The following is a 20,898-nucleotide window of genomic DNA, read 5'->3' as shown; positions in this document are numbered from 1 at the left end:
ATGAGAGTGCCAGTCTTCCTAGAAGTAACAGGTGCTATGGGAGTCAGAGGGCACATGTTCCAGATCCAATTCCTGGCACCCCCACTGTGATTCCAAGCCTCAGCTTCTACATCTATGAAGTGGGGATCACACTGGTTTCTGGCCCTGGCAGGATGGGAGGAGTAGGCTAGATCAGGAAGGCTCTGGATGCCAGACTCGGAGGTTGAAAGGGTTTCGGGGCTAATAGGGAACCACAGCAGAATAAGGAGCAGCTGAGTGAGGTAAGGTGCTGGCGTTGCATATCAATAAGCCCCTTCTGCACTGGAGCCGGTCTGGGATAGAGCCTAGGACAGAGCTTTCCTACCTGCTCCAGCTGCTTGATGGTGTTTTTTTGCTGGTTCTGGATTTTCTGTTGCTCAAGGGCACTGGATTCCAGCTTCCAGAGCCTCTCCTTCAAGCCAGCGACACAGCTCTCCCCCAGGGAGGACAACCCCAACAGCTCCCGCTTTTGGGCCTGTAGCGTCTCCACCTCCTGCTTCAGCTGCGAGGTTTCCTGCTCCTTTTGCTGCAGAGACCAAGTGGGGGTGGAGATCCAGAGTCACGTGGTCATGCATCCCATCCACCATGGGACAACTTGCCATCCCTACCTCAGTACTTAATGGGATAGCTCACAGCAGTAGGGGCGGGGGCCTTTGTAGGGACCACGGCCCCCAGAGTTAGACTCAAAGCGCATAAAGGGAGCATTTGCCCATTTGTGAGCTGTGTATCTGCCGAGAGGCAAGTGACATCTCAAGGACTGCAACACTGGGGCAGTGAGGCGAGGTGTCCAGAAATAACTCATCCAGGTTAGAAAGTCAACTCCAGGATCAAAGAACTTGGGGCTAGATCAAGAAATTGCTGAATGCCAGGATGAGCTCTCTCTTGGGGGTAGCAGGGAGAAGAAAAAGGAGCAAATGAATAAAGTGCCCATGCCATATTTTAATAAAATCCCTCTGCACGGAAGCCTGCATAGGACAGGGTGCTGCCCCTGGATGAGGTGACAGGGACTCATTCTTTCCCCAGCCTCTCCTATCTCCCAGGTGGGTACCTTGAAAGTGCTCAGATCCTCTGACAATCACTCTTTCAATGACAGTAGTCTTAAGGCACCCCGGAACCCATGACTCCAGCTGGCTGGCAGACCAGCCTACCCCTGCCACCCCACCCCAAGGTTCTCTTCCTTGTCACTATTTACCTTGGGTGAAAGAGGGGGGCAGGTTTCCTGGAAACCAGCAACTAAAAGCCTAGAGGGTTCCATGCCCTTCCCATCCCTTACCTTCAACTGTTGCTGAAGCTGGCCTAGTTCCCACCGGACGCTGGTGTTCTCCTGGGTCACTTTCTCCCGAAGACCCTTCTCAAACATGGACTCCCCCAGGGCCTGGGCCAGCTGCATATCAAACCTGTTCAAGCAGAGGGCATGTCATGGCGGGGGGGGGGGTGTCCCTGGGGCATGAGGGGCGGGCAAGGGCTGGAGAGAGGCAGTGAACTTGTCGGCAGCCATGAAAGAGAGAGAGAGAGACAGAGGGAGGGAGAGAGAGATGAGAGTTTGCACTCGGTGCTTTTATCTAAGGTTGTGGATGGGCAGGAGGAATCTAGAATGTCAGAGGGCAACTTTTAGGGCTCAGATAGAGCTTCTCCAAATATAACAGAGACTTGTATAAAACATGATAAAATACATAGGTGAAAGCCAGGGTAGAATAGATAACAGAACAGATAACAGGAAAAGAAGAACATACAGAATGATAGAAAAACCTCATCTATCGGGTTTCCCCATAGACAGGCTTGGGGTCTAATAGTCACTGATGGGGAAGGAATGGAAGTATATATTTGCACAAACAAGAGAGAGTCTATACTGTGTCTCCTACAGGAGACTGTCTGGCTTCTGTACCCATCAGCTAAATCAGAGCCGGTGATTATTGATAAAAGTTTGGACACTACTACATTCGGTCTTGTCTTCATTTGGTTCCCCAGAGAAAAACACAGAGACTCGACGGTCCTCTTCGGGGCTGCCCTGGGAATCAGGAAATGCCTCATTTGGGGCCCACCTGCTCCTCCACGATGGTGACTGCCGAGTGTGAAGCACCTCCTGGATTTGACATCATTCTATGCAGTTGCCTTGAACTTCTACCCCTCTCCCAGATGAGGAAACCAGTAGAGGAGGCTCTCTGCCAAGCCTCAATAAGGTATGACCTTGGTCACTTGTCCTCGGGCCACACGGAAACCCCCATGGAAAGTTCCCTGGGCACGGCCAGCCTGGCTGAATTGGGCGTGGGGTCTGGGCCCCAGCGAGAAGAAAGTCTCCCCTGTTATAAGACTATCCATTGTATCTTAACACCAGATGATCATTCAAAGCCTCAGACTCCCAAGAGAGCCCATCATGGGAGGACGAGGGAGTCCTCCTGTTGGAAGAGCCCAGGAGCTTTCTCATTGGCTGATGGTGACATCATTCAAGGCCACCTGAAAAGGGAAACATCATGGTGGTAACAATGGTGTGGAGTCCCAGAGTGCCAGGCTCTGCGCTGGGTCCGTGTAGGAAGGATTCAGCAAGAAACATGTGATGATATGGATTTTACAGAAGAGGAAGCTGAAGTTCAGACAGGCAGAGTGATTTGGCCCCAAATGCCAGGCAGGGTCCAGGTCCATTGCTGTCTTAGCTAGCCCCCCATCTAACCGGTACAGTTGGGGACAGACAGTGGGGGCTAGCCAGTGAAAGAGGGTTCCAAGGAGGCCTGGCCTAACAGGCCGCCTGATGCCAAAGAATGGCTCCTACAGAGACCCAAACTTCTGGAACACACTGACCGACAAAGTGCATGAGGCCAGATGGATTCCCACACCCACTTCACCCCACCCAAACCTGGGTTCTAACCTCCAGTGAGTGTGGGAGTCGGTGAGCCCAGCCCAGGCCTCACCGCAAGGAAGCAGGCTGGGAGTTCCATCGGCCCTCAGAACAGAGCTTTGTGACCCGTGGAGTAACCACGGCAACAAGAAGCCAAACCCAGATGGAAACACTTTGGGTAACTGTGAACTTAGATGCCACGGTGGAGGGACAGGGGAACTGTGGTGGACATCAGTCCACCAGGGCCCAGCAAACTGAGGAGGCGGCTACCTCTACAGTTTGATTAGACTTAGAAAAATAGGAGGAAGGGTTGCTCCCTTCTAGATCTTTCCCCACTACATTTTGCCTGACTTCCCATCATTAGAGCAAGGCTTCCAGCTAAAATGTTGGTCCCCTGAGACAGATAATGACTGCTGTTTGCAACGGGCTTCAGAACATGAATTAATGTCTGCCAAGAGATGGGAGAGGGATAGGGAGCACCACAGGACAAGTAAGTCTCAGGGGGAAACAATATAAGTATGAATAAATTGGGATTTTCCCAGGGGAGCCCCATCAGGAGGGTCTTGAGTGCCTAGAATGGAGGATTCTGCCCAAGGAGTGTCAGGGAAAGACCAGAGAGATGGATCTCTCTGGAAAGCTCCCATCCTCACTGAAGAGTGAAACCCCCCGACATAACTCCTCAGAATAGGAGCAGAGGGTCACCTGGGTGGCTCATTTGGTTAAGCATCAGCCTTCAGCTCAGGTCATGATCCCGGGATCCTGAGATCTAGCCCTGTGTCAGGCTCCCTGCTCAGCAGGAAGTCTGCTTCTCTCTCTCCCTCTGCCCCTTCCCTGCCTGCTCAATCTCTCTCTCTCTCTCAAATAAATAAATAAATCTTTAAAAAATATTAAAAGAACTGGAGCAGAACCCACAGAGGAAAGCTGATATTGTCATAACTGGCAGAAACCCTGAGGGGAAGCTGGAGTCCCCCATTTACAGACGGGGTCTGTAGGAGCTTTTTTTTTTTTTTTTAAGATTTTATTTATCTGACAGAGAGCAAAAGTAGACAGAGCAGCAGGCACAGGAAGAGGGAGAAGTAGGCTCCCTCTCAACCAGAGAGCCCAACATGGGGCTCAATCCCAAGACTCTGGGATCATGACCTGAACCAAAGGTAGACGCTTAACTGACTGAGCCACCCAGGTGCCCCTATAGAAGCTATTCTTCAGCAATAAGTCCAAGAACTCCTTAGGAGCCCCAGCCCTTCTCTGGCCTAGAGAAGAGATATCATTTGACAAGGTTACACAGGACATGACCAAGGTAGGACAAAGCCATTTTCCCCACCACAATGACAAGATTCAGCTGAGCCCCCAGGAACATGAAAAAGGAAACAGAGTCAGATATCAATAAAAGATTAAAGAAACCTCTCTTGTTTTGGAAGGCCATTGCTAACAACCCCCTCAAAGATCTTTTTTTTTTTTTTCACATGAAGAAGCCAGCTCAGAAAAGCTCCAAGTGAGAGAAATAATATTTAATTACACAGACCCAAGTTCAAAATCTATGCCACTCCCATGAAAATATAACTCAGCTTACCCCTTCTTGCATCTCTCGTAACATTTTTCTGAATTTTCTTCCCAGACTGTCTAAAAGAGGCTGTATCTCATCTCTTTGTCTCCTATGAAGTCTCCATTGGAGGCTGTCTGACTCAAAACGGGACCCCTGAACACCACAAACTACCCTCACCAAACAAGCAGAAGGGCTTCCAACACAGCAGGTGTCCAGAGTTAAATGAGCTCGGGCACTGAGGTTTTGCAGACGGATGCTCCTGGGTCCCCATCTAGGTTCTACCATTTGGGGAGCATGGGAACCAGAGTGCAGCTTCAAGATAGGCATCATGCTCATGCACAAGGCTCCATCTGTCTGTGCCAGAGCTGTTCATGTGATCTGAGAGCTGAGGCCCTAACTGCTGAGAGCAGTGAGTGGATTTTTGGCCTCCGCATTCTGTGGCTGCATATCCTACAATGGGGTTAAGAATCAGACATCAGTCCATTGGGTCTACCAACCATATCATTTAGTCCTCACTGGTATGGTGTGTTCTGCCCCCTGACCTGAGGCTGAGAAACTGAAGCTCAAGGGGTTGAAAGATTTGTCCAAGGTCAGACAATTGGAAAAGGGCATAATGAGGTCTTAAACTGGGGTAGCGTGACATCAGGGCTCACTCCCCCAACCACCATGCTAGGGTGTCCTCACCCTCCGTAACCAATTCCTCACTTGATGAACAGGGATGTTGAGGCCCCGAGAGGCCAAGAACTCTCCCCAAGGTCACGTGGCTGATTGGGTAACAGGAGGGAATCACTTCTTGCTACATATGTGGGAGAACCTTACAGGAATAAGATGTGAGTGGTGGGGAGGATATTAAAGGCCAGACAAGGGCATTAGGCCTTGTGGATGAGGAGCACTGATGGAAGAGAGGGGGCCTGAGGAGGAGAACCTGGAGACCCCAGAAGACCCTCGCACCAATATAGCCCACCCTGGAGCCCCCACGAGGGGAGTGTCATGCAACTCACTTCTTCTGCTTCTTCTCAAGTTCGTGATTTCGGCTCTGCTGGTTCTCCAGCTGGAGGCGGGTGTCCTCCAGGTCACAGGTCAGATGGTGGCACTTCCTCTTGTGCTGGTGGGCCATTTTCTTGGCCCCCTCGTAGGCACTCTGCAGCTCCGCAAGCTGTGGGAGTCACAGAATGAATTACCCCGCTAGGTCTGCCCTTGAACGGACTTTCTACTTTGAACTTCAAGTAGCTGCCATCACCACAGTGAGTGTGGTGGAGAGAACAGGTGCTAGGGCCAGAGAGACCCGGACAGGACCACTTTCTGCCTGTGTCTCCACAAGGAAGCTGCTTCTCTGACCCTGTCTGCTCAGGGGGAAGATGGGGGCAGGGGCGATTGCCCCTCAGGGGCAGGGTTTAAATTGCCTCCATAATAATTCTGCCAAAGTGTCCACAGATTCTACCCAAGCCCTGCCTCAACGCGACAGCCCTCTGAGCCTGCAGTATTAATACCCTCCTCCATGGGCTTCATCTCGGAGCCATGTGGAGATTAGCCAAGAAGCAGTCAAAATGGTACATCTCAAGGCTCTACCCAGGAACCCCATGAGACAGTCTGTAAAGGTTCAGGCCGTAAATGGCACTTTCGACGGCCTGAATTACACAGCAATACACATAACCGTAAACAAACAGAAAAGCAAAGCCTCTCGCCTCTTCCTCAAGGAAAAGCCCTCCCAAATGTCCCAGTTTAAATCTGGGAGAGAGGACAACTCAGCACACTTGCTTTGAAGAAATGGCCTCATTAAAGAATTTCTTTAAATAAGCAAAACTCTGAGTTAATGAAGCCTGTAATTCTAAATTCAGTATTTGAAGGCAAATAGGATGTTTTCTTATATTCTGCAGCTCAGAAAAGGTTGCAGCTTTATTACTTCTTAATGCAGCATGAATAACTACCCCCTTCCTTGGGGAAACTGACCCGCCTTTATAATTTGTTACTAAAGAACTCCGCTGTTCCCTTGTAGTTGGGTTTATCCACAGCTCAGGATGACTTTGAGGACTACAAAATAATGTCTGGCTTGGAAGTGACCACAAAAACCATCATCGGCAGGGAGAATCCTGACCTTCCATTGTTTGTAAACCCCCATATGATTTCACCCTGGCCCCCCTCTGCATGATGGTCACATAATGCTTTTCTCTCAGTGAGGAGATACATTTAACAGCAGGACAGGCAAGTAGGACCTCAAGTCTCAAGGTGCTCATCACTGATGGGGGTGGGGAACCCAGAAGTGAGCAGATAATTATATACATCATGATGAGGTTTATACTTGGGGACACAATTCAAGGGCACCCAACCAGTCTGTGTCAGGGGAGACTTTCTGGAGGGAAGGACCTATAAACTCACATCTTAAGGAGAGTTGGAGGTATCCAGGTCGGGGAAGGAGAATATTCTAGGAAAAGGTAACAGTATGTGCAAAGGCCCAGAGGTGAGGAAGACTAAGGCAGTGCAAGGGAAGAGGAGAGCCCAGAAATAGACTCACAGAGATATAGACATTTGATCTTTCACAAAAGAATAAAGGTGATACAATGAGCAAAATAATCTTTTCTGCAAATGATGTTGAGACAACTGGTCATCCACATGCAAAAAAAAAAAAAAAGAAGAAGAATCTTGACATAGACCATACACCCTTCACAAAAATTAACTTAAAATGTATCACACACCTAAAATGCAAAACTATAGGGGTGCCTGGGTGGCTCAGTGGGTTAACCCATTGCCTTCAGTTCAGGTCATGATCTCAGGGTCCTGGGATCAAGCCCCGCATCGGGCTCTCTGCTCAGCGGGGAGCCTGCTCCCCCCCCCCTTTCTCTCTCTCTGCCTGCCTCTCTGCCTACCTGTGATCTCTATCAAATAAATAAATAAAATCTTTAAAAAAATAAAAAACAAAATGCAAAACTTTAAATCTCCTGGAAGATAATTTAGATGAAAACCTACATGACCTTGGGTTTGGCAGTGACTTTTTAGAGATATACACAAAAGTCATGACCCATGAAAGAAAGAATTTAAAAGCTGGACTTCATTAGAAGTTAAAATTTTCTGCCCCGCAAAAGACACTGTCAAGAAAATGAAAAGACAGGGGAGCCTGATTGGCTCAGTTGGTTAATCAGCCTTCAGTTCAGATCATGGTCCCAGGGTCCTGGGATTGAGCCCCACGTTGGGGCTTCCTACTCAGTGGGGAGCCTGCTTCTCCCTCTCCCTCACCCCACCCCCTGCTTGTGTGTTCTCTTGTTTGCTCTCAAATAAATAAATAAGATCTTTTAAAAATAGAGAGAAAATGAAAAGATCAGCTATCGACTGGGAGGAAATATTTGCAAAAAACATGTTGGACAGACGACTGTTCTCCAAAATATACAAAGAACACTTGAAACCCAACAAGAAAACAACTCAATTAAAAAATGGGCCAAAGACCTTAAAAGACAGTTCTCACAAAGAATAAAGACCATGAATAAGCCTTTGAAAAGGTGCTCCATGTCATATGGCCCAAGGGAATTGCAAATTAAAACAAGACACCACCATGCACCTATGAGAATGGCCCAAATCCAGAACACAGACAACACCAAATGCTGCCAAGAATGTAAAGCAACAGGAATTCTCGCAGTGCTGGTGGGGATGCAAAATGGGACAGCCACAGTGGGAGACAATTTGGCAGTTTCCTACGAAACTGAACATGCCCTTCCCATATGATCCAGCAATTATTCTCCTTTTGATTGACCCAGAGGAGTTTAAAGTTTCTGTCCACATGAAAACCTGCACATGGGTGTTTATTTCAGCTTTACTTGCAATTGCCAAAACATGGAAGCAACCAATATGTTCTTCCATAGGTGAGTGGACACACTGTGGTCTATCCAGACCATGCAATATTCTTCAGCTATCAAGCTAGGAAAAGAGGTAGAGAAACTTCAATGCCTACAACTAAGTGAAAGAAGCCGATCTGAAAAGGTGACATACCATATGATTCCAACTATGCGACATTCTGGAAAAGGCAAAAGTATGGAGGGAGGAATCACTGAGGCAGAGAGGATTTTTAAGGTAGCAAAACATCCTTTTTTTAAGATTTTCTATTTATTTATTGGACGTGGGGGGCATCAAGAGAGGGAATACAAGTAGAGGTAGTGAGAGAGGGAGAAGCAGATTCCCCCACTGAGCAGGGAGCCTGGTGTGGGGCTTGATCCCAGGACCCTGGGATCATGACCTGAGCTGAAGGCAGACGCTAAAGGACTGAGCCACCCAGGTACCCCAAACTCCTCCTTAAAACTACAATGGGGGATCCATGTCCTGACACATTTGTCTAAACCCACAGAATGTACACCAAGAGTGAACCCTATTGTAACCTATAGACTTTAGGTGATAATGAAGCATTAACATAGGTTTATCCATTGTATCAAGGGGGCCCCTCTGGCGGGAGGTGTTGACGATGAGGGGGGCAATGGTCTAAGCAGGGAATGTATAGGAAGATACCCTCCTCTCTCTCTGGCTATAAGCTTTGAACAAGTGAATATGCTTGGATTCAGCATGCTAGAGCCATTTATGAGAGCTGACTCTCCTCCCAATTCCACACAGTGCTCTCACAATGGTAGGCTGAGATTGGCCCCAGTGGAAACATTTACACCATGGAAATTGGCCATTGGTAAATGCTAAACATCGGCGTGTTTAGTTTCAAAGGCCCAGTTACCAGCACACCACTAGTTAGAGTGTAGCTGGTTAAAATGTAGTCTAGGTGTCACTGGAGACCATTCAAAACAGTCAAAGAGACCAAAATATCCCTATATTTGTCTAGAAAATATTAGATGTGAATACCTGATATTTGTGATATCTGGCTGCACTTTCAAGAAAGGAAGGAAAACTTCAGGATATCCTAAACACAAAGGACACAAAACAAGAGCCAAGAAGGGTTTGGCTGCCATGGTGGGGGAGAAAGGGAGCAGCCAAAAGATCCAGAAATGTAACTAAGGATCACAGCACCATGGCTGGGTTTGAACGCTCAGACAGAGACAAGAGACAAAGCCTTGGGACTAAGGAAGGTGGAAGTTGGAAAGAAGACCCCTGCATTAAGTCATGACCCTCAGAGAGCTGCCCCTCAGGGTAAGGGGGCAAGAAAAGCTCCACCTACTGGTCTGGAAGGGAGTCAGAAGGCCTGGTGCCAGGCTGGCTCTGGATGGATGAGAACATGTTCCCCTAAGAAGTCAAAACCCTAGATCTGTGCCTCAGGTGGGTTGAGAGCTCAAATTCTGTGCCCTTGTTGCCAAAGTCTGCAGTGGAGATAATTTTTCAGAATCTCAAAGGCTGCTGCAGGAGACAGAGCAAAAATATTTCTTCTAGAGAAACACACCCACAACCTACAAACATAGAACTGCCATGAAAATCAATACGACATTTTTTTAAAGTTTTAAAGCAAGACTAAAATAACTAAACAAAAAAATGAAAAATAGAGCTACCCTATGACCTGGTAATTGCACCACTATGCATTTACTCCAGAGACACAGATGTAATGAAAGGAAGGGCCACATGCACCCCAATGTTCATAGCAGCACTGTCCACAGTGGCCAAACTGTGGAAAGAGAAGAGATGCCCTTCAATAGACAAATGGATAAAGAAGATATGGTCCATGTATACTATGGAGTATTATGCAACCATCAGAAAGGATGAATACCCAACTTTTGTATCAACATGGATGGGACTGGAGGAGATTATGCTGAGTGCAATAAGTCAAGCAGAGAAAGTCAATTATCATATGGTTTCACTTACTTGTGGAACATGAGGAATAACATGGAGGACATTAGGAGAAGGAAAGGAAAATTGAAGGGGGGGAATCAAAAGCAGGGGGATGAACCATGAAAGACTGTGGACTCCAAGAAACAAACTGGGGGTTTTAGAAGGGAGGGGTGGGTAATGGGTGAGCCTGATGGTGGGCATTAAGGAAGGCATGGATTGCTTGGAGCCCTGGGTATGGTACAGAAACAGTGTATCTTGGAATACTGCATCAAAAACTAAAGATGTATTTTATGGTGACTAATATAACACCATTAAAAAAAAAGAAAAAATAATAAAATAGCTAAACACACACAAAATTCACTGTAACAGTCAGAGGAAGAAAAAAGAATATTCCATCACATAGACCACCTGGGAGCCTGTGGTGTGGGAGAAAGAGGCATGTTGATGATGAGCTCACAGTCAAAATTTACAAAACACTGAAGGAAACAGTCCACCCTGAGAGTCAGCGTAATGTGCAGTAACAGCACAGTCTGAAAAAGGCTGAAAGATCTCTTGGCTGCTGTGGGGCAGGTAGGTGAGGGGAGAAGCTGGAGGCAAGGAGACCAAGTAGGAGGCTGTTGCTCTGATCTAGATGAGAGATGGAGGTGGGAGATTAGAGGCAAAGGAAATGGATAAGACTGGACCATTCTAAGGGCATATGGCAATCATTCTATAGAGGAGAAAGATCTGAGGCCCAAGGTCCAAGGTTCTTTATTCCAGTGTATTCTTTCCCCATGTACAACACCCACATATGGACAAAATGTTTCTCATCTCCCACAGTGACCAGCATTTGGAGTGGAGGTATAAAAACATGAAATGGGGGGGGTCCTATTTCTCCCTTCCCAGGTTCAGCCATTACCTTGAACAGTGCTGCTGAGAACCTCCCCAATCTGGCCCTTTGGGGACCCAGACCTGCTACAACCTCTTACCTTCTGCTCCAGTTCTTTCCTGGATGTCAGCTCTGAGTCCAACCTCTCCTCAAATTGCTGCAGACGCTTCCTGAGGAACTCGTTCTCCATCTGAGCACAGTCGAAGCGCATCTGCCATTCATCCGCTAGTTAACAAAGTCGGGGGTGGGAGGAGGCAGGAGTGGAGGTTAGGTGAATGAGGGTGGTTCTCTCACACTATCTTAGCTCTTTGTACATAATTTTGCAATATAGAGTTCCTGAGGCCTGACCTTGGGCTTCAGGTTAAGAAATCCTGCCTTAAGTCCAAGTTAAAATTGTTTTTTTGTTGTTGTTGTTGTTAAACAAAAAAATCAAAAACCTCTTCTTCCAGGCAGCCTGTCCTGACCACCTCTAGTTGTCCAAAATTATTGCCTGCTTACTATTCTAAGCTCTGTTGCCTTATACTGTTTAATTTCTCTATAAGCATACATATACTTTTCTTTTTCCAAGGGAATTCCACAACCATCTATTCTGGAGAGCTATTTCAGTCATTTGTAGATTCTCAACACCCTCTAGAAGCATCCACAAAACACAGAAGTTTCCCCCATACATGTTGATACAAGTTCACCAATTGGAGTCATCTTTCTGGCCAACCACATTGGGTGACAGTATGTAAGCAACAACTACTGGTTAAATTAATTAATAAATCAATGAACAATAATTAAAGGGTAATGACTAAGGGGCAATGAATGTATAGCAACAGAGACATTGGTCCTAAGATATCTCTATGAGATAAGAGAACAATCCTTTGATTCAGTAAAAATCTTTTTTAAAAAAAATCACTTGCTGGTATGATGAAAACTAATTGAATAGAAGGGGCTAAACCAAGGTTATGGTGTCTTTAGATTATCTGAGTAATAGAATAATTCCCTTAAAGTAATGGAACTATGGGAAACATTCTACATGTGGACAGCTGAAGATAGTGACCATCCACTTCATTCATCCATCCATCCATCCATCCAACCATCTTTCCATCCATCCATCCATAAATACATCTATCCATCCATCCATACATCCATCCATACATCCATACATAATGTATCCATCCATCCATATATACATACATACATACATACATCATACATTTTTCCTTCTACCATGCACTGAGATGCTCACTGAGCTGCACACGAGACACAAGGGATAATGAAACAAGAAACCACACTATCTTCCAGCAGAATCTAGTACAGGAGACAAACATACAAAAAGACAACTACAACCTAGCATGATCAGATCTCTCATAAGGGAAGCTTATAGAAATCCAGAAGAGAATTCAAACTCACAAAAACAGCAAACCATTTTGTTCATGATTGTGTCTGAGGGATTTACTACAATGCCTAGCATATCATAAATACTTCATAACTTTCACTGGATGGATGGATGGACAGGTGGACACATGGATGGATGGAAGGATGGATGGATGGATGAGTGGGTACATGGATGGATGGATGGAAGGATGGGTGAATGCTCAAAAAGATGGTAGGACTGAAGTCTTAAAGGAGGTGACTCCAATAGGGATTCCCACATAATGAACTCAAATAGGATGATAAAATTTTAAGGAGTTAGAGCTTGATCAGTTTTCCACCAAGGTAAATAATACCATGGCAGAAAAAGAATCCTGTCTCCCCACCAGGGCGGGGGGGGGGATTCAAATAGCAAGCATCTGCGAAAGGAAGAGAAAGCAGAAAGCATTTGTGCAGCCTTACTCGTACTCTGCGTTACGATGTTCCACAGAGCGAGCGGTAGGCATGGTCAGCACAAGCAGATGAGGAAACGGTTCTCCATGCCTCAAAGCTGATTTCCACCTCTAGCGTCCCTCCCGGGGGTGGGGTATGGGAGAGGCATTCTTAATCCATACATATAACTCAGCCCTTCATTATCCACTTTTCCTAGATTTATCTGACTTCCCCAGGTCTACCACAAATTTCTGGAGTGCAGGGCCCAACTAAAATCCTTCTGTCACCCCCTCCCCTGGTGGCCTACCCAGTGCTGTCCACACACCATAAAAGGTCCTCTCCAAACACTTCACCACGCCTGGTGGAAAAACAGCCATGTTTTCAATAATTGATACTCTGGCTTGAGCCATTGAGGAGGTTGTCGTGGACTTGCTGGGGTGTGATTAAAATGTTTTATGGCTCCTTTCAACTTTCCTATATTTTAGAAATTTTATGTAATGAGTATGTATTGCTTTCATAATGAAAAACAAAATATTTGTGGATTTGGCTTCCTGGAATGAGCATCCAGGGCTGAGAGCCTATATAGCATTGTGACTAATACGCTCGTGGGCTAAGCACACCTCCCCCTCCCTTTCAGCTCCCAGATCTTCCCAGAGAGAAACAAACTGGGCCATCAATCACAGTCAGGATGAAACTGGGGCCCATGCTCTCCTGGGGAACTGTGCTGTCCCACCCCATGGGGTGTGGGTGAACCCATTTCCCACTCGCTGCTTGTACCCTCCTTCACTGGGTGCCGCGTACCAGAGAATCCCAAGCTCCCCTGGTAAATGCCGGCCCTGGGGTTAGCCAGGATGAGAGGAAGCCAGAGCAGAGTGAAAAGCAAATGCACTTTGCCTCTTCACCACCTCATGACCCCTGTTCCTCTGAGTGTCCCTGACGTTTCTAGGGCACGAATCCTCTGGGGGCACCAAAGGGATGATGCCAAGGTTTTTAAAAAGTTGACAGATGCTCTGGGCGTTCTTCTCACCTGACTCATTTAGAATGGGAAGAGACGTTGACAGAGATGTCACTGTGCCTCTCGAACCATAAGACGTGGGTTTTGGGGTAACTGCATGAGCCAGGCATTAAGCAAAAAACCTGGCTCTGTGGAGCACACCTGTCGCTGAGTGATTCAGGGGCCTTGTCTTCTCTCCAGTACCCCCTGAGTGCCTAACACTGCTTTTAAGTGGGGACAGGAGTAGTTTCTTCTCCAGAGTTTACGAACACAGATAACGACCCCACTATTAGTAGCATCAGCCATTAAGAGTAAGGTAGCCATGAACATGGCTGAACGGTTTCCATCAATCACCTCTGATGACATCCATTCAAAGGAGAGCAAACTGAGAAGCACATTTCTTGCCCCAAAGCCACCTACCTGGTAAGGGACAGAGTCTAGGTTCCAACCCAGTGATGCAATTTCATTGACTCCACTTCTAAAGACTGAAATACCTTGCTCAAAATTTATATGAAAAATATTCATGTAATTCTAAAGGTGCTTTGCCATAGAGCCATTTTTTTTTTTTTTAACATTCTTAGTGTTCTTACTGAAGTGTACACGTCATGTTGATAATTTGCTATTTGGGCTATTGTTAGGTTCTCTGCCTCATGTCTGCTCTAGACCGGAAGTTCCAGGAGCGCTGGGCTGTGTCAGCCCTAAAGCAATGTCTTGAGCATAGTCAGTGCTCAGTGTGTATGAATGAATGAATGAATGAAACAAAAAGGTGGCATTTTCCACCCACGCCTAACCGCAGGAGTTCCCAGTCTGCTCACCTCCTCTAGTGTGGCTCCTTTCCAAGTCATTCAACTGAATTTTCTGCTGGGCTTCTTCCAATTGCTTCTGCACTTCCCCCAAATTCTTCTGGACTTGTTCATACTTGCTCTGGAAGAAAGACCTCAACGTATCAAACTGGAGCTCGACAGAGTCTGGGCCTAGCCATTTCCCCCCGTGATACCCCCATAGCCAGGGACTGTCTGGCCTCTGCACGGTGCTCATTCAGGGCACCTCCAAGGGCCAAGCCTTAGGAAGACCCAAATGTCCTCCAAGACCTTGAACATGGGAGTCTGCAAGCCAGTGTACCTTGCACAGGCTTACCGCTCTCACACGCAGGCAGATGGCAAAGGGGGCAGGCCCAACCACTCCCAGCCACCTTGCTTGGCCACAACCACACCCTCCGACAGCTCCCAGGGACTATTCACCTTCAGCTCCTGGACCTCCCGGCAAGTGCGCAGCCGCTCTGCCCGCTCGCTCTCCAGCACCTGGCAGGCCACGTCCCCTTTGAAGTGTTCGTCAGCGAGCTCTGTGGTCAAGTCAGCAATCTGGAATGGGGAGGGTTACAACAGGGTCACTCGTGGGAGGAGGGCCACCAACCTTTCTCCCCCCAGGCACCCTTCACAGGACCCCCCGGGGATAAATCACCAGCTCTCTGTGTCATGAGATGGTTAAGAGCGTGGATGTCAGAATTGTATTGGTCTTGATGAGTGAGAATTCTTGGCCCAACACTCACCAGTGTTGTGACCATGAACCAGGCAGGATGCCCACCCGATTCCCAGTTTTCTCAACTTTACAGGGTGGGAGATAACTTATAGAATCATTTTGAGAATTAAAGGAGATCATCCACATAAAGCTTAGCACAGGGCTGGCACATAGTAAGGGCCCAATTTAAAAAGTTGTTTTAGCAGAAAATCTCCTTACCCATCCTTCAGTGAATCATTTTGCTGGACAGACCAACAGGCTCCCCTCAGTAAGACTCACAGGTGCCCACCACATAGGAAAGCACTAAGCTACAAAACCTCTCTTTGGGGACGCCTTGGGGGCTCAATCGCTTAAGCCTTTGCCTTTAGCTCAGGTCATGATCCTGGAGTCCAGCATCCAGTCTCACACTGGGCTCCCTGCTCAACAAGGAGTCTGCTTCTCCCTTTACCCCTTCCCACTGCTCATGTGCTGCATGCACACTCTCTCTCAAATAATGAAAGAAAGAAAAGAAAACCTCTTTATGGCTCCCCTCTACCAGGGAATGGCCATTCCTTGTTGTGTGTTCCCCACCCATTTATTCCAGGTGCATTTCTGCTACAATTACTGATTAAATTAGCTATTACATACACCTAAAAAAATATGACCAGGCAAGGCATTTCCATGAAAATTAGGGGGAATGCATTGGAAGAAATGAATGCATGAGAGCTGCTTCTTAAAACGCTTTAAATTCTAATTCAAACATCTACTTTTTCAAATAGTTGCAGGTGTGAAAACTACAGGAAAAAAACAATTAATAAATTAGGTTTCTGCCAGTGAACTCCTTCACCATTTGCTCTGCCCTAATGAAATCAAAAGGAGAAATCACATAGTCACATGCTCGGGGCATGGTCTAAGAAAGGAAGAAGTGGGTCGTGAGTTAGGCGCTCACACTCTACAGGCTGTGGTCCTACCTCAGAAATACAGTGAATTAAGGCAGTCTTGTTTCAAGGCAAAAACATAAAAAACACTTCTATTTTAATGAATTCCCACTTGCACCGACGTTTTTCCCATCAATGACCAACTACAGATGCCAGATGGGTCAAGACTTCTGTGCTATTATTGTCCCAAAGTGCAGCTTTCCAGGTTCAAGGATATGCCAAAGCAATGAGGAGAGAAATGGTTATAAGTGGAGTGTTTATGATGAAAAGGCTCAGAAATGACCTTACACAGAAGGATCGTTCGGGAAACGGAGACTCCCTCCATGGAGCACAGTGGTTAAAAGACAGGGAAAGAAAAGGAAAAGAAGAAGGAGGAGGAGGAGGAGGAGGAGGAGGAGGAGGAAGGTACAAGGTTCAAGTCCAGACACAGCAACTAACATATTACGTGACCTTGGATGATCGTCTTCCTCTCTGGGGTTACGGTCGGCTGAGCAGTAAAATGCATTGCATTGGGGCAGTCTATCGTCCTTCCTGCATTCCCATCTGATGCCATAAATGTTGTACATGAAGATGTCTAAATGCTTCCTTCTCGCATAAGACCCAGTGCGTGGCACCGAGAAACGACTACGGGCTATTGTCACAGACCCTAAGTGGTCCTTCCAGCACAGAACCCAGCTGCCGCCCCAGCCAGTTCCCATCAATACCATCAGCTCACAGTGGCCTCAAAAATCATTCCTCTGCCCCACGGAGGAGGAGGATGAAGATCTATACATTTTGACTTGGAAAAAAAATAAGTCCCCAAGATATATTGCCAATAGTGGAGAGTGGGGTGGGCGTGGGGGGAAGGAGAAAAGCAAAGTTGCAGAATAGAACGTCTGGCATGTTCCCGTTTTCGTTCTGTTTGTACTTGCACCGTTATCAAGGATTTCTTCTTTCCCCCTAGAAGGGTGGGCTCACTGGGGACTCCTCTATTTCCTTGTAATGCATTTCTCCACTGTTGATTTTTTTAACCACTTTTGTAAGCAGCAAAACACAAAACCGAATAAATTATCTTCTTGCCATTTGCAACAACATGGATGGAACTAGAGCGTATCATGCTTAGCGAAATAAGTCAAGCAGAGAAAGACAACTATCATATGATCTCCCTGATATGAGGAAGTGGTGATGCAACATGGAGGCTTAAGTGGGTAGAAGAATAAATGAAACAAGATGGGATTGGGAGGGAGACAAACCATAAGTGACTCTTAATCTCACAACAAACTGAGGGTTGCCGGGGGGAGGGGGTTTGGGAGAAGGGGGTGGGATTATGGACATTGGGGAGGGTATGTGATTTGGTGAGTGCTGTGAAGTGTGTAAACCTGGTGATTCACAGACCTGTACCCCTGGGGATAAAAATATATGTTTATAAAAAATAAAAAATTAAAAAAAAAAAAAAAAAAAAAAAAAAAAAAGAATAGAGACAAAAGAATAAAGACTGAAAGGAAAAAAAAAAAAAAAAAAAAAAAAAAAAATAAAAAATAGTCCCCAAAAACTGAGCTACAAAAACAAGGATTGCTGCTCCAGAACATTCTAGGCCCCCCATCTTTTTTCCCCCTCCTCCAACCCATGGGCTTCCCATCTTGGTGACCACACCAGTGTGGGCTTAGACTGAAATGTGTATTTCAATGGAAACGGGGAAGAAGGAGGCTTAGGGGGAGCATTCCAAAGTCACATAGCAAGTGAGTGACAGAGCAGGGACTTGAGCCGAGATGAGTCCTGTTGCAAACCAGGGGCTCTCCCAGGGCAGAGCTCTCCTGGCTGTCTCTGGGGTGGGGCTTCCTGTTGCTGTTCCTTACACTGGTATCTTTAATGTGTTCTGCACATTTGCAGTCCCCTGGGGGTGGTCCCCTGGGGTGGTCATTAGAATGTAGAGCCCCGTCTAGGATTCCCAGAATGCCCACACCACCGCAATCTTTGGTGGGACCCAGGGATCTGGACTTCAACACGTTTCATGATTATGCTTAAAGGCAACCAAGCCTTAGAAATTGCCAGAATCTCTTCCTAATCTTGGCTTCATGCTTGGCTTTAGACGAGTTAGACTGGCTTACGTACAAGGACACAGCAACACTGGCCCTAGAGGAATGATCGTTTGCAGTGAGCACTGAATATGGGCTGGAGCAACCTGGGAATGCCCCAGATCACGCCCTGATGCCCTGCCCCCCACCATCCCTGCAATCAGCATTGATCCCAAACACCAGGATTGTGTTCTCCCCACCTTAGCCAATTAGTGTGAAATTTAATTTGTTCTAATCAGCCTGAGCAAAGGGAGCACAAAATTAATTTAAGGCATTAATTTTGAGTTCTACACAACCCAAGTCTAGAGCCCAAAGGACAATTAATGCTTTCAAATTAGGGACATGACAGACGCTTTTCACAGAGACAAGTAGCCCCCGACCTTCCCCTGTCCCCACTAAACCCTCTCCCTTCCTACATTTTGGGGCCCAAGGGCTTTATCCGTAGAGGTGAGTTTTGGGCACCATGCCCAGAGCTATTAGGCAAATATAAAATGAAAACCAATTTAACGAGAGGAGAGCCTGGTCGGCAAACCCAGAAGGATCCTTGCAGATTACTCAAGGACCAATTAACTAGAAATTATTCTGAAAACCTCCCTGGATCCACCATTTAAGCCAAATCATCAGAAACTCTCTTTCTCCTTAGGGACAATGACTCCAAAGTTCTATCAAAGAGAAGGAGACAGAAATGAATGAATTCACAGTATATTTTACACAGAGTCAAATAGAAATAATATCTATCCCTCTCACTGGCATCATTTGCAGTTTGAGAGAAACAGTGGGTAACCATAAATGTTGATGGACATTAAATGCTAAGCACACACGGGATCCTTTGGGTTGTCACTGTCCCTTGTCATTCATTATGTGAGCACCAACTGTGTGGTGAAGGCTCTGCCTTCACGGATCCACCTGCCAAGCTGGGGAGATAAAACCACATGTAGAACACCCACGTCTCTTAACCCAACCTTGTCCTTGGCTCTCATATTCAAGAGCTCTCAAAACTCCTCAAATGATCTTATCTATAGAGAGCAAGCGGTGGCCTTTCACTGTCTTCCCAGTACGTTTCAATTTAAAGAAAACAATTGGTTCATTACAAGCCCTTATAGCAGAAAAAGCTCACGCTCATCGAATGCTGGGAGAGACATTTCTGTCGTTCCCTGTTCACAGAACAGAAAACTGAGGCATTGAGTCACGAACTGATTTTGTTCAAGGTCATGGCTGTTAGGTCCCACAGGGAGTCCGCCCTGAATCCCAGGTGCTGAGTCATATTTACAGCACCTCCCTGTCCCCACATCCACCATCTGACTCAAGGTCCCACTCCCACTGGGGTCAGCAGTGCCCCTGGAGAAGACATGGAAGGAGTGGGTGGGGGAGGGGGAGTGATGCAACCAGCTAAGGTGGGGCTCAAAGGCAAGATCAACCACGATTGAGGGACATGCCCAAAAAGAAAGCTTTATGCACCCCTGGTGGAAGAGAAGCCCCATCCCTGTCAACCTGGGTGATTAAGAGAGAAAATGGAAAATAAAATCAGAAAAAGGGGGTAGGGGTTAATCAATAGGGAAAGGTTCTGTCCAGCCGCAGAGCTGGCTGGCTGGGGTGCTGTTTGCTTGTCAAGGAGATTAAAGCCATGGTTTCAATCGCATGGTGTCTGCCCTCAGAGCTGCCTCAGTCATTAGGGGACCTTCAGAACAATTCCCTAACTTAGTGGCAGCCTCCAAGGTTCCTCAGGGACTCACTCTGGGCACCAGGTCCAACACCTCCCTGTGTATTTCTCTCCCCAGCTGGACCTACCTTAATCATCGTCACTACTCCGAGAGTGACCCGGGGCCCGGCACAAGTTAACCCTCAGAACCCTCCAGGAACCAGGGGGAGGTAGGTACTGACGTCTCCGCGTTCCACATGAGGACCTGAGGCGCCAGAGTACAGACACTCACCTGAGGACGCCCAGCCAGCCAGCGGCAGGGCTGGATGTGAATCAAGGCAGCCTGGCTCCAGGACCTTCTCTCCTAGAAACACTGTCAAACTGCTTATTGGGGGCTCAAAGAATGCGTAATAATGTATGCAGGAGCCAAGGAGCAAGGGAGGGACCCACAGACTCCAGCGTGTCAGTGGGCATGTCAGTGGGCATGTCGGTAGGAACGGGCTAAGGGGCCACACTGACAACACTCTGACACAAGCAAGGCGGTGTCATGCATCAGAGCAGGACACATGGGGTGACATATCATCGACGGGCCTTGTGGGGAGAGGGTCTTCCATGAGCTTTGGAAGAGGTCTTCAAAGTGCCATAGCACCACCCCCCTAATGAGGAAATAACCTCTGGGATGCTGTCCCCCGCACATCCCATCTTGAAGATGTGTTTTGGTCCAGCCCTCCCCTTCAGGATGGCGTGTAAACCTCTAACAAGATTCTCCCAGCTCCTGTGATCTGGGCCATATTCAGGAACTGACCCCATTCCATAGCCTCCCTGTGGGCATGAGACCCTCCCACCACCAGGACTGCAGGGCTTGGCTGGAAGGAGGAGCCACTCCCTGACCCGATTCCCAGTTGGAGAAGCTGCTCCTTCTCTCTCGCTGCCTGTTTGGAGTCAGCCTGACCCAAGGTCAGAGCCCAGCTCTGCTACTCA

The 20,898-nt window shown here is 47.2% G+C and overlaps 1 protein-coding gene across 2 annotated transcripts in view; it reads right to left on the bottom strand.

Annotated features, from left to right (window-relative positions):
• Positions 1 to 20,898, bottom strand: part of MYO18B (myosin XVIIIB) — a 250,375-nt gene that overhangs the window by 111,786 nt on the left and 117,691 nt on the right. For both annotated transcript variants that reach the window (XM_013063542.2, XM_045081486.1), the window contains exons 26-31: positions 15,031 to 15,150; positions 14,605 to 14,713; positions 11,105 to 11,229; positions 5,396 to 5,550; positions 1,292 to 1,415; positions 344 to 544 (exon numbers count right to left, since the gene is read on the bottom strand). In XM_013063542.2, the coding sequence (XP_012918996.1) occupies positions 344 to 544; positions 1,292 to 1,415; positions 5,396 to 5,550; positions 11,105 to 11,229; positions 14,605 to 14,713; positions 15,031 to 15,150 (834 nt within the window). The remainder of the gene's footprint in view (positions 1 to 343; positions 545 to 1,291; positions 1,416 to 5,395; positions 5,551 to 11,104; positions 11,230 to 14,604; positions 14,714 to 15,030; positions 15,151 to 20,898) is intronic.

Source organism: Mustela putorius, unplaced genomic scaffold, assembly GCF_011764305.1.
Source record: "Mustela putorius furo isolate JIRA1106 unplaced genomic scaffold, ASM1176430v1.1 tig00000578_pilon_pilon_pilon, whole genome shotgun sequence".
Lineage (NCBI taxonomy): Eukaryota > Metazoa > Chordata > Mammalia > Carnivora > Mustelidae > Mustela > Mustela putorius.
The sequence above is the reverse complement of the archived record's forward strand: the minus strand, read 5'-3'. Positions and strand labels throughout refer to the sequence as shown.